This window comes from Lutjanus erythropterus, chromosome 4, assembly GCF_056507025.1.
Source record: "Lutjanus erythropterus isolate fLutEry1 chromosome 4, fLutEry1.hap2, whole genome shotgun sequence".
Classification (NCBI taxonomy): Eukaryota; Metazoa; Chordata; class Actinopteri; order Lutjaniformes; family Lutjanidae; genus Lutjanus; species Lutjanus erythropterus.
This window is the reverse complement of record NC_139320.1, coordinates 37,401,829-37,415,097: the sequence shown is the minus strand read 5'-3', so window position 1 is coordinate 37,415,097 and position 13,269 is coordinate 37,401,829. Positions and strand designations below refer to the sequence as shown.

The 13,269-nt window shown below is 38.5% G+C and overlaps 1 protein-coding gene across 1 annotated transcript; it reads left to right on the top strand.

The window, feature by feature from the left end:
• Window positions 1-272: 272 nt before the first annotated feature.
• Window positions 273-8,417, top strand: LOC146328933 (zona pellucida-like domain-containing protein 1). Its single transcript, XM_084717873.1, has 11 exons — window positions 273-291; window positions 425-548; window positions 996-1,216; window positions 1,586-1,770; window positions 1,858-1,930; window positions 2,049-2,146; window positions 5,454-5,534; window positions 5,848-6,016; window positions 6,112-6,214; window positions 7,512-7,532; window positions 7,707-8,417. Exons 2-11 carry the CDS (start codon window positions 452-454, stop codon window positions 7,841-7,843), a joined length of 1,185 nt encoding a protein of 394 aa, XP_084573999.1. The 5' UTR covers window positions 273-291; window positions 425-451; the 3' UTR covers window positions 7,844-8,417.
• Window positions 8,418-13,269: the final 4,852 nt, after the last annotated feature.

The following is a 13,269-nucleotide window of genomic DNA, read 5'->3' as shown; positions in this document are numbered from 1 at the left end:
CGGGCAGAGGCACCTCATACACAAAGTCACAAAGCCGTATGGACATTGTTTAAGCATGTAACTTTGAAGGAGGCTGTGTTGGGTTTCATCATTTGCCTCCAGGAGACGACCACGGTGCCTCAGCCACAAAAAGTGAATTGTTTATGCAAACTGAGGCAGCCCCACCAAAGTGGCATTGACCCTGTTTCCATCCAATCCCAGAACGATGCTGTGACCACACGATGGTCAGGTTCACCATATATAAAACAGCAAAGAGCGCTCTTATCCCAAACGCGCAAAGAGACTGAGGAGGTAAGAGCCAGGCTAAGATACAAACACATCTGGATTAAATATGGAGCCTTATTGGACTTACAGATGTTTTCTTCTGCTGCATTGTGCTGGATTCATTAGGACTTTCTGTTTGACATATTATGTTTTGCCTCAGCTTTTCCACAGAGGGCAGAGCAGTGAGATGGCTTTATTCAGCTTCCTCATCCTGACATCCCTGTGTATTGCGGGCCGAGAGGCCCTCAGTTTAACTGACTGCGGAGCACATGCCAGAAGACCAGGTAAGATGGCTGTGACCTTCAAGCTTACATTTTTGTGTTGGATTGAAGAGGTCATATTGATTTTAGTTCAGAGTAAGACCTTTAGGAAGCCATATTGATTTCAGTTAACTTCAGATAGTTAATTAACACACTTGAAAGAGTGCTAATTGTGTTGGTAAACTTTACAGAGGAAGCACAGATATTGGATTAAATATTTATGACTTTATTATTGGTGTTTGTTTTTGTGCAACTATACCCATGCATTTGTGATTTTTAATGGATCTTTAACATGAAATTGCAGGATTTTTTTGGTTTATTTCTCCATACATGCACAATAATCACATTTTCAAACAATTCCTCCATCCAAATCTGAACACTGCTTTGGACAAGCATGCATTGGCATATTAAAGTCAATGAAAATCCTATAAGAGTTTTTCAATAGCGATGTTTTAACCTTATCTCCATCAGAATACACTGATATCTCGGTGGTTTGCGGCACATCTGCCATTGACCTGGCAATTCAAGTCTGCCCAGTCATCTACACCGGCTACAACACAAGCTTACTGATCCTCAACCGTATCCGGGACAATGTGAACTGTCAGGGGACGCTGGACACATCGGTGGCACCTCCTGTTGTGAGATTCAGCTTCCCCATCAGAGAAGGAAATGCCTGTGGGAGTAACTTCTTGGTGAGTGTTGCATCAATGAAGTTTCCTGATTTAAAGTCATGAAGCAGGATGGTATTGGGAATTGCAAACCTTTTAGCTGAGGGGAGTTAGAGCAGATTTAGGAAACTGAAAGTGGTGTGTTTTGGGGCCAGGTAAGAAGATATTAAAAAGAGAAATGAGAGACTATCAGCCAGACATGCATGAGGTGAATCTGCTCTTGACTTAATGTAACACAGACACACGCAATCCCACCAGTCTCCTTTTCTGAGGAGATCGAAGAAAGTTGTTCCACTTTCTCGCTGTGATTTCATCATCGCTGCCTGCTGTGCCGGAGACATTTATTTTTAACCATTTCTTAAATAATCATGTCTCCTTTCAATAATTCTTCAGACCACAAGTGCACCGGGGACGGGAATATTCTCCGACTTCTCTAACATCCAGTCAGTCAACGTTAGCGGGGTGGTCCGATCCTTCGACCCCACCATCGGGACCATCACCTACAACGCAGAGCTCAAGTATTACTACTCCTGCGCGTATCCTCTGGAGTACCTCATCAACAACACCCAGGTGGACGTGTAAGTTAGAATATGTGGGTTAACAGACACTTCTGATGTTTCAACTGCATGCCGAGTGTGATCTCATTCCTCTCTGCTTCCTCGCAGGTCATCCTCCTCCATTGCTTTGAAGGACAACAATGGCAGCTTCATCAGCACCCTCAGCATGGCCTTGTACCAGGTGCCACCTTATAACTTTCTCACTCATTTACAGTTGGCACTGACCCAAACTGTAACTCCAGAGGATTAAATTAATCTCATGTAAGAGCTTGTATAATGTTTGATATTTCCTTTGCCAGGACATAAATTATACCACGCCCTTGGTCATGCCGCCTCTGGGTGTTGAACTGAGAAAAAACATCTACGTCCAGGTGGTGGCATCCAACCTGACATCGCAGTAAGAACCATTAACACTCTACATACACCTGTAGTCTTTTCTTTGTGCGGTTCAGACCTGGACCTGTATCTATCAAACTTCTAAGAACTGTACATTTAATCAAGTACTGTACTAAAGTATGAGTTTAAGATACTATACTGGAGTATTTCTACTTTACACTTATACTCCACTATATTTCAGGAGGAAATATTTTCGATTGCACCCAACTAATTTCTTTCAGAGTAAGATTTATGGTGGAAAAAAAGAAAGAAAGGAAAAAAGAAAAAACATAAAATCAACCCATAAATTTTAATGCCTTATTAGAGGACCAAATGTGAACTGTATATACCTCAGATTTTTGGGGTTGTGACCCAGATAAGACAAGATAAGCTTTTATTTATCCCACAACAGGGAAATTTGAATTATTACAGCAGCAAAAAGGGAGTAGCACAACAGGAGACGAATCAATAAAAAGCAAAATACAATAAATGAGTAAGCAAGCAAGATTTAAAGAAGAAAACATAGATATAAAAAAGAGAAACAAATCAATAAAAACAAATTGACTCAACAGTTGTCACACTTCAGATGTCTTTAATTTTGTAGTTGCACCAAGATCTCTGCTCTAAACCTCTTACATAGTTACATTTAAATAACTGTTTGAGCCACAATAAGGTCAAATTATCTAGTAATTCATCAGTAAAATTAAGATTAGAGGAAGGAATCCACATTTGTGTAGCAGTTTTGTTTGTTCTTCTTTCTTACTCCATTAATCATCTTATGACCTCAAAGATTTATTGGTGCTTGATAATTGAAGTGCATGTTGCTGATAATACTATTATTTATACTATTAGAACATTATTACTTAACAAAAAAGGATCTGTCTTCTTGTTCCATCATTGCTTAAGAGGCAACTCGTTCCTACTTACAGCAAAGTGTAACAGTAACATTTAAATGTAGTAATCAAGTGATCACATGATTAACTGATTGATTAACTGTATGTATGCTCTGAGTAGGAACAGCCAATTAGAGATAAGGATTGCCAAAACAACTGGTCACATCTGGCTGTTTTTTTCAAAAATAAAATCACTTGATTTTGTTCAGTGATATATTTTTTGGTCCAGGTTAGTACTCCTAGTAACCAGTACCCATATTAGTAACACTTTTAATGAAGGTCATGTCTATAATGCATTCTAAGCACATTCTTTAGATATTATAATGCATTATAAGGCTTTAGAAACCTCTCTATAAATGTTTGTAATCATGAATGACAACTTCATAAAGTATTATTAGTGGTAGACATAAGTTCAGCATTCATAATGCTTTATACCTCCATGCCAAAGTGGCAAGAGTATTTGAAGGTGTAAAAGAAGTCGTCCATCGTTACACGGCAAATTATAGCAACCATAACTTTGACCAGTTGTAAAGACACATAGAGAAATGTAATAATATCTTATAAACATGCATTTGCTTATAATTGTATGCAGCGCTGCCATTTTACTTAAAGCTGACAAGGTCTTGTTACTGAGTATTATTGATGTTTATATGATATTATTCCATTCCAGAAACTTATAATCTGTTATGACACATTGGAACAGATCTCTGTATGGCTGAAGTTATTACAGTTATAATGTGCAATGTAACCCCAGGACACAGATTCTTCTTTTAAACACTGTTGTCACTTTGGCATGGCAGGTATAAAGCATTATGAGTGCTGGACTTGTAATACGTTACATAAAAAAGCCTTATAAATGCATTATAATGTCTTGTGAATATGCTTATAATATATTACAGATATGAGCTTCATAGAAAGTGTTACCAGTATAGGTATTTTGCAGGAAAAACATATCACTTTTTTTTTTCTTTCTGAAAAATTAGAAATATAAATTTTATAAACCTTGTTATAAGATGTCATGCATGATTACATACATGTATTAAGAATTTTATAAAGCCTTGTGTATGCATTCAATGTAAACATAAAAGAAATCTCCAGTGCTAATTAATGTGTCAAATATACATATACAATATACAAATAAAATGAGAGCAACTGGTAGACACAAAAAATCTGAGCAAGAAAGAAGCCCTCTGCTAGTGGATGAATACATAGTGAGAATCACAGGGAAATCATGGAGACTTCAGTACCACATTTGCAATGCAGACAATAGAGAATGCTGAAAGTGATTGTAAACAAAATTATTGTCACATTTATTCTAGATGTTTGCAGAAAATCTAATACAAATAATGGGACAAAACTACCCAATTGTTATTTTGTGCATTCACCCCAAAACAGCTCTCAGCAGGTGCTCACTGCTGTCTGTGTGCTGCAGCCATCCAGGAACTACTCTTAACCAAATTAAAGTCGCTAGTATTTCTTGGTTGTAAAAAAATACACAATATTCCCAGAACATTTCTTATAAGTTTCTATTACGTATCCCTCCCACATTGTTCCAAGAAAGTTATGCAAATATTTTTCTTCAACACAACATTCCCAAAATGTAATAATATCTAAATGAAGTTACATTTTTGGAGAGGTACTTTTAATAATGTTGCCCTAAGGTTTCCTTTTGGCAGCCTTGGTAACCCTCCAGCAATGTTCTAAGAATGTTGTGCAAATGTACAGGACGTAAAACTGTAGCCTTTACAAAAGTAGGAAAAAATACTGGTGTAACATGTAAGGAACATTTAACAAACATTTCCAGAACATTCTGGGAACATTACCATCATAAAAAACTACAAGGAACATTAAAGAGGAATGCTCAAGTGACCTTTCCTGAGCATTCAACAGGGAACATTACCAAATGTTTGTTTTACGTAATGCAAATTTAGAATTATAACTTTCAGGGAACGTTCAGGGGAAACGTTCATGTAAGCTTCCTGGAACATTCCCAGAACGTTCTGGAAACATATCAATGATGTTTTCAAGTAGCAACACCTTGCCGTTTTAACATCTGGGAACATTATGGGGAAGAAACCTTCACAGAACATTCTGAGAATGTAAAATAATGTTGGTTTTACCTCAGAAAAACTTACTATTTAAACATCAAGAGAATTTTATAAAGGAATGCTGAACATTCTCAGAGCCAAAAACAAACATTACCAGAATGTTTTAGGAAACAAATTTAGCTAGCTGGGGACTTTTAGCAGTTTGATAAACACAGGTCCTGGATGTCGGTGTTAAATGGAATCCTGAGTTCATTTCTAGATAAAAACAAGACATTTTCGATCTCCCCTAGTCTCCAAACTCACGTCTTGATAGATTGTAAATTTGAGGATTCCACCTGTGACCTGGAGTCTCTGACTCGGTGCTGGGGACCTCATTCTTTCTCCACAGATACTTTGTTCTTCTGGACCGGTGCTACGCCTCGGTGAATCCGCAGCCATCCAACTCCACCTTCTTTAATCTGTTTGTCTCGTAAGTCACAAAATCACCTCAAGTAATTCTGTCAGTGTGAGCTGCCTACTAATTGTAACCTTTCCCAGTTCCTCAAGGGTTGATAATGGGTTCTGTCTGACGGTTCAGCAGTCCAGCTTTAAATTTAAACCTTTACACATATCTACAGGTTTTCCTCTCCTCTATGCAATGAGCGAAGCACAGCTACCTGTAAATCCAAAGGGAACCCTAGTCTTGATTCCATCTCCCTGCCTTTCTATCATTAATACACTGCCTGTATGTATCCGTGTGATGTGCAAATGGGGCACTTGTGAGGTTCGCCTTCTATTGAAAGGTGCTCCATAGATCAGCTGACCACCATGCTGGAGAACGGGGATAGCCAGAAGGCCCGCTTCTACTTCCCAGCGTTCCGCTTCATCGAGCAGCAGAATGAGACCATCTCCACCTACTATCTGCACTGCATCACCCGGCTCTGCGAACGCAGCACCTGCAGCACCTTCAAGGTAGGACAGCACCGCATGCATTTCAAGCAGAAATCTCCCGCTTCCACCAGCCGGATCATCAAGATGTGTCTCTGTCTATCTGGTTTGATCCACAGCAATGCAATAGACGGAGGAGGAGCGTGGAGACCACGGTCGTCCAGGAGAGCATCACTGAGCCGTCTGTGCTCACAGTGGCCATCAGGGCCAAGACAGAGAGCCGTACGTACGCTATGTGTCTTTGTTTTATGTGCATGGGAGAGGTTAAAGGAGTCAGGCAAAGTTAGATGGGAGGATAGATACCACTCTCATGTCTGTAAGTTAAATATTGAGCCACAGCCAATTAGCTTAGCTTAGCATAAAGACTGGAAACAGTTGGGAAAAGCTTACCCAGCTTCATCTAATGGTAAAAACTAAATCAAACTGCCATTATCTCTAAAACTCGCTATTTAACATGTTATATTTAATTTGTTTAATCTGAATAAGTGGGGGAAAAAAATCAATAACTGCCTGGTAACCTGTCAGCAAAACTCCAGCAAGTCATTGTTACCTATAAGGAATGTATCAGGCGATGCTGCCCATTCACTTTATTGCTGAAAGCCAGATCAAAATATAAGTGAATGTGAAGCTACAGCCAGCACCTGGTTAGCTTAGCTTAGCATAAAGACTGGAAACGGGGGGAAAAGTTAGTCTGGTCCTGTCCAAAGTTCAAACATTAATCCAACTACCAACACCTCTTAACTCACTAAATAATGAATTACAGTATATCTTGTTTTTTAGTTTAGTGTTTTTTAAATGATAAACAAGCCAGATGCAGTGACATACAGGTTACAATATATAATATGTGGAAAAAAAAGCTTTCATATTTTTTTTAACATGTTGCGACTGAGTACATTAAATCATAAAAATTACCCAAAAAAGCAAACATAATGATAGTAAATAGAAAAAAAAATGTCTGGCTCCTGCCTTCGACCCAGCATCTGTAAAAGTGTGTCATTTTCAGCAAATGAGCAATTTAAGCAGCCCTGTCTCCTAGAAATGACATTTATATACAACTAACTTGCAACAGAAAATACATTTGGGTGAAACATAATGTTAATTGAAATGCATTCTCCATTATAATGTGGAAATGTGCCTGTCAAGTCACAAAAATGTTGATACTGAACATATCAGCAAAACGTTGACTGACCACATCTTTCGTTTGTTTTCTGCCAAAATAGGAAATCTTGCAAGACACCAACCAATCATGGTGACTACGGCATTATTCAAATGTCAGTACTGACTTCAGACATTAGATTTTTATTAACATTTTGATCTTTCGCTAACCTTAAAAACAATTTTGTAATATACAAATGTAATTTCTTAGAGACAGGGTGGTTTAAACCATTTATTAGAATCTGACTTTTCTCCTCAACTTTTATTTTCTCTCAGTAATTAAATGTATTTTTCCAAAATTTTGACAAATATATTTTGGATAAAATCTCCCTCATAATACTGACTCTTTGTGTCTTTCTTGCAGCCATTCTCTCCAAAGAAGAGGGTAAGTATGTTATTTATTAACTCGACTGCCATGAGAACAGCCATTCACAAAGTTTTTACTAATTAGATTCCTCCTGAAATGAAAAGCACTTCTTATCTGCACCAAGTCATAATGTCTTCTGTTGTCTGCTGGAATGAAGCATCCCATAATGGTGTCACTCTCATTTGTGCACAGCGCTGTCTGGTGGCCAGCCTGATGCCAAGGGCGCGTCTGTTGGTCTGGGAATTGCTGTGGCCATCCTCATTGTGATAGGACTGGCCGCCATTTTGATGGCAGCGACTTTTTATCGAAAGCTGAAGCGGCTAAGCTAGCAGCAGCCCATAATGTTGATGCTTAAATGACATGATGAGCTTGACAGGGTGACGCTGACATACTGGTGGAGGTGCATAATGTATGTATGTAGGACTCTGCTGTACAGAATCAAACTATTGATCAGAGCACTTAATGTTTCTTTACAATCCATCACGGAAATTACAAGTTATGGGAGGTGAAGTCTGAACAATGCACCCAACATGATGCACTGCATGGTTAAAGGAAAGAAGAAAGAAATTCAGTTTTCATCTTAAAGGAATAGTTAGACATTTTTGGAGATACACTTATTTACTTTCTTCAGAAAGTTACTGGCCCCAGCCAAGACATAGTCTAGCACATAACTACCTATGAAATGGCAAATCCTTTACTTATAGCCCAGTATCAGAGCACTTTATCAAATAGTCAAGATATTTAATCTATGTTATAGAGATGTGTACATGATCCCAAATGTCTCCAACAATGTTCAATTGTAGAGAGATACATAATTTTTTGAAGGCAACGGCGTGTTTCCTGTTAGCTGTTGCTAGCTAGTTGCTTCATGCTTTAGCTATAATCCTGTCACTGGATGACTTGTTTCAGGCAAATTAGCACCTAAGATGCTAATCATGCAAACTAGCAACAGTTTCCTTTTCTTTTGCAGTGAAGGAAGTCTGTGAATTTCACTTGAATAACTTGAATAAAACGTACATACTAGGAACGTAGTTATTTTAAGCCAGTCCTTGATCTTTTTCTAAACTTAACCAAACTACCACTTTCACCTGAAGTGTTTGTCCACACATTTTATTTTGAAAGTCTAACTGGACACTGCACCTTTGCTAACTTGACTGTGGAATGAGAGCGATGGTGGTTAATACATTAATTTAAAAATCGTGCTAAATGTCACACACAGACAAATAAACCCAACAGAAAATTCATGTCCATGTACACAAATCTATAGATTCAATTTTGTGACTATTTCCAGAACTGCTATGAGGTTGTGTTGCTTTGTTTTATACAAATTAAACAAGCAAGATATAAAGTGTTAATTAGGGAGCTTTTACAAGTGGTGCTATGTAAAGTTTGGAGAGCCAGGCTAGCTGTTCCCCCCTGTTTCTTGTCTTTATGCTAAGCTAAGCTAAGCTAAGCTAAGTGACTGCTGACTTATTGGCATCAGTCTTCTTATCTAACTCTCTGCAAGAAGGTGATTGAGTGTATTTTCCAAAATGTTGAACTTATTGTTTTACTTACAGCCAGGGTCAAGGCAAAAAAAAAAACAAAACAAAAAACATGGCAATAAATTTTAATTTTTTCACTTCTGGCTCGGGTTATTGTCAGAGAGTAAATATTCTTTCACTCAAGTACATCTTGTTTATGTGCAGTCCATAAATAAATAAATATCTACATCTGTGTATGAATCATGTACATGAAAGACACAGACATTGGATTGCACTGTTTGTAACAGTAACTGGACTTTTGACAATTTTACAAGCAGCATAGTTTGTTTTGTGCAGGCCAGAGCTGACATGTTGCATGTTATATGTAGAAAACGCATGTGTAATTAATTAAAATCTAGATGCAAAATGAGTCGTAATTACCCTGCATTCTGCTGGTCATACAGAAATCCAGTGGTATCACATGAAATGCAAAGATACCAAGAGAATGAATGGGTAGATTTAGTTATTTATTTGAATTATTTGCTTGTTTGAATTCTGTATTCAAGCCTGCATTATATCAAGGGAATTTACTTAGTTTGAATACTTGTTATAATGTATAATCTACTGTGGCAACTGTTCTGAGAAAGTTTGTATATTTCCACAACATGAATGATTGCTGCTGTGTATATTTGTGCCACTTTTTTCATGTCACGCATGCATTATTATTACTATTAAAGCTTGCAAGATGTGAAACAAAAGGTTGTGTCTTCCAACAGCAGACACTCACCTGCAGTCCAGAGCATCCTCTGCATGTTGTGAACCAGGTTGCATTTTCACAGTCCACATGAAACAACTCTTGACATACAAGAAGGCTTTGGTTATCTTGCAGTGCACTGTGGGAATTTAAAAGAAATGAAAAGGATTAATTCATCAAACTGAGTATAACTGGCACACACACACACACACACACACTTCTATGCTATTTCATAACTGGAAGAATGTAGATCATACAAAAAGTAGAGCTGTTCAATATGAATATTAGTATTTCAGATTCATAATCTTGGGTGTTTCCTTTTGGAGGTTCAATGTTTTGGAAAAGCAGAGGACAAAAGTAAGTTTCTGTTCAGGCTGTGATGTTTTTGTAATGATCCTCCACTAGAGGGTGTCTAATCACCATTTTTTTAATCAAATTTTTTGAAGGCTTGAAATACAGTTGTGATTTTACCTGTCTTAGGGTGCCATAAGTAATTATTATCAGGCATTGATTTGTGTTATTGCTCATAAGCTACTATTCAAGCATATTTCTGTTCATGTAAGCTTTATGAAGGGTTTGGAAAGTTCACAAGCTGCCTTTATTTCCAGTTTACTGTACAGTATGTGGTCATTGGAGGTAAGATCGATGATTTTCTGAGTGACCCGGTGAAAAGCTGGATGTCCTCTCCTGTGCACCATGAAAAGAACAAGCAAAACAATCAGCTGGCTTGACAAATGATCTAATTACTAGCTCCTATATCGTTAAGTAGGCCATGACAAACTCCACGACAAGACGACCCACTTTGAAACGTGATGGGGATAAATCAGCTGAGCTGGAAGGTACTGCTCCATTAGGACTGCAGCAACTGTATGTTCGGGATAAATCCCCCCCTTTTATGAGTTCCCTGTAATTTAATTAAACCAACAGGGATAAACGCATGCTCGGTCGCTCTCTAATGGTGTGGACATTAACCTTTGGATCCAGCTGCTTTGCCCTCTATAATGTTAATAGCTGTGGGGGAACCAGACTGAGGAGCAGCTTGAATTTGCAATGCTTATGTTGCTCTTGACAGTGCATATTTTATTATATCTTACCATATTTAAAGTCAGCTCATGTTGTGATGCGTCTTTGTGAGCAGAATTTGTATTGCTGCCATTATAAGTTGTTGTGTTTATTTCAAACTATTATATGCAAAAGGCATGAAAAGATGAAATTTGTCTCCTTTCTAGTGGCTTTTTTTCTTTCAGTTTTGTCCTCATCTGAAAGAATAATTGCCCTGTCATTTTCATCCTAATTAATATGCATATGAGTCTGTCTGTAGGCTATACATTAAGTTTAGTAGACAGCACAATCATCAAAAATTGATGAAGCAGTTGTAATTTAGGGCAGCCATATGAACATTGAAGACTCTTGGATTATGATGACTTTGAATAAACAGTGTCAGAGTCATGCTAATGGGCTGGTGTGATGTGCTAATGTGCTTACAAAAAAAACATAGCTGCCATGGGTTCAGGCCAGGTAAATGTGAAAAACTTTACAAAGGTTGGACAGTGCCGGACTGCTGAGCAGGGGAAGTCACGCTGGAAGGTCCAGCTGTTCCATTAACCTTTGGTAATGAGACAGTGAAGCTGGGAAACTGTGGCCAAAGTGTAATGTCATGTTCACGTCATATCAGAGGAGGCAGAAGAAGGATGAATAAAACACAATTTCCTTGCTACATCCTGCACAAGTTAAAGGAAATGCTTCAGCATTTCAGGAAATACAATTATTTGGTTTCTCGACCAGAGAAGAAGTAGGTGAGACAATCAGTGCTGCTGCCATATCTGTCTGTAGCTGAATGGCTAAAGCTACCATTAGCTTAGCTCAACATGAAAACTGGAAACCTTGGAAACAGCTATGTCTGACTACCAGCACCTGTAAAGGTCACTTATCAACCTGTTATGTCCTGTTTGACTATTCCTTGAAATGCTCCGTCACACAACTGTCCAGAATCACAAATAAAAGGTGCTAGTAGTTATTTCTTTTCTTTTTTTTTCTTTTTTAACCTTTGAGTGAGCCAGGTTAGCCATTTACCCATTTCCACTCTTCACGCTAAGATAGCACAAAGGTCCAGCTGTTCCATTAACCTTTGGTAATGAGACAGTGAAGCTTGGAAAGTGTGGACAAAGTATAATGTCATGTTCACGTCATATCAGAGGCAGCAGAAGAATGAACAGGATACTATTTCTTTGCTACAGCCTCCGAATATTTAAGGACATTTTTTTTTTAAAGAATTACAATTATTTATTTTCTTGATCAGAGTTATGTAGATGAGACAATCAGTACTACTGTCATATCTGTCTGTTAGCTCAAGTAATGCTAAAGCTGGAACTATCATTAGCTTATATTAGCTAAGACTGGAGACCATGGAAGCAGATAGCCTGGCTCTGTCTGGGTATCAGTAAGGTCACTAAGCAACCCATTTTGTCTTATTTCACAGACAGCACGCATACGTCAGGCCGACGTCGGCCTCATATCATGCATCTGCATTCTATTTCTAAAGTCTGTAAATGCGTCTGAGAAGCATCGGCCCATAGCAGGGACATGGTTTGCCAGAGCATGGGTTTATGTGCTCCATTTCAGGTCGGCTATGGATTGGCCCATTGCACATTATCCAGTTGGCGCCAATGGAACTGAGAGCAGGCATTGGAGATGGAGAAGCTACTTTATGTCAGCCACGACTGGTCCTCGGGTAAGCTCACTTTAAGCAAATATACATAAAAATTAGCTATTTTATTAATATGACATGCAGGGTAAGCAACATGAATTGGAATTTAGCAAAATACACAGGTGAAGAGCTCAGATGCCAACTCCAACAGGCTAGCTAGCTAGCTAGCTTAGCAAACGTTAGTTGCTTATATGTCACAGACCTGACCAGTAAATGTATCAGCTAACTTAATTTAGCCATTGCTAGGTAGCCATAGGTCTTTCCAGCACATGAACAATCTCCATCTGGACAACAAATCAGTGTTGAATCTGGGAAAGGGTCAGGTAACGTTAGCTAGCGTTAGCTGTTAGTAGCTGGTGGGCTTTGATGTTTTTACAGCTGCAGAGTTAACTTTAGCAGTTAACTGGCAGCTAATGAAGGCAAGCTCTGGCTCTGCTCCATTTGTAAACATGGCTTGGTGTAAGAATTTCTCATAGTTTGGTACTGGTTATGGGCTATTGTTGAGTTTAGTGCAGCGTCTCTGGAAAACACAAGAGACTCCAGTTGTTTATGTAATGTCCCTCCAATTTGCCAAAAAGCTCCACTCTGCCTCCGCCTCTCCTGTAGAGCTGGCTGGAGTTCAGCAGCTATCCACAGTCAAACCTGGGCTGTCAGACTGCACCACAAAATAATACACGCAAACTGTTCATGGTTCATATTTTCAACTCATGCTTTCTGCTGGTGCTTAATACAGTGTTGCCTGTGACACTGTATTGAACATGGGTTATTATTTTGGTGCTTTTTAACACGTTTAATAGCTAAAGAGCATAGGGACTAATACTATTAGCTATA

What these genes read in the sequence shown, in the direction of transcription:
- LOC146328933 (XM_084717873.1), top strand. Translation starts at nt 452, where the DNA reads ATGGCTTTATTCAGCTTCCTCATCCTGACATCCCTGTGTATTGCGGGC. An exon ending in AGCACATGCCAGAAGACCAG is followed by an intron (nt 549 to 995) that starts GTAAGATGGCTG and finishes TATCTCCATCAG; the next exon opens with AATACACTGATATCTCGGTG. An exon ending in CAGGGCCAAGACAGAGAGCC is followed by an intron (nt 6,215 to 7,511) that starts GTACGTACGCTA and finishes TCTTTCTTGCAG; the next exon opens with CCATTCTCTCCAAAGAAGAG.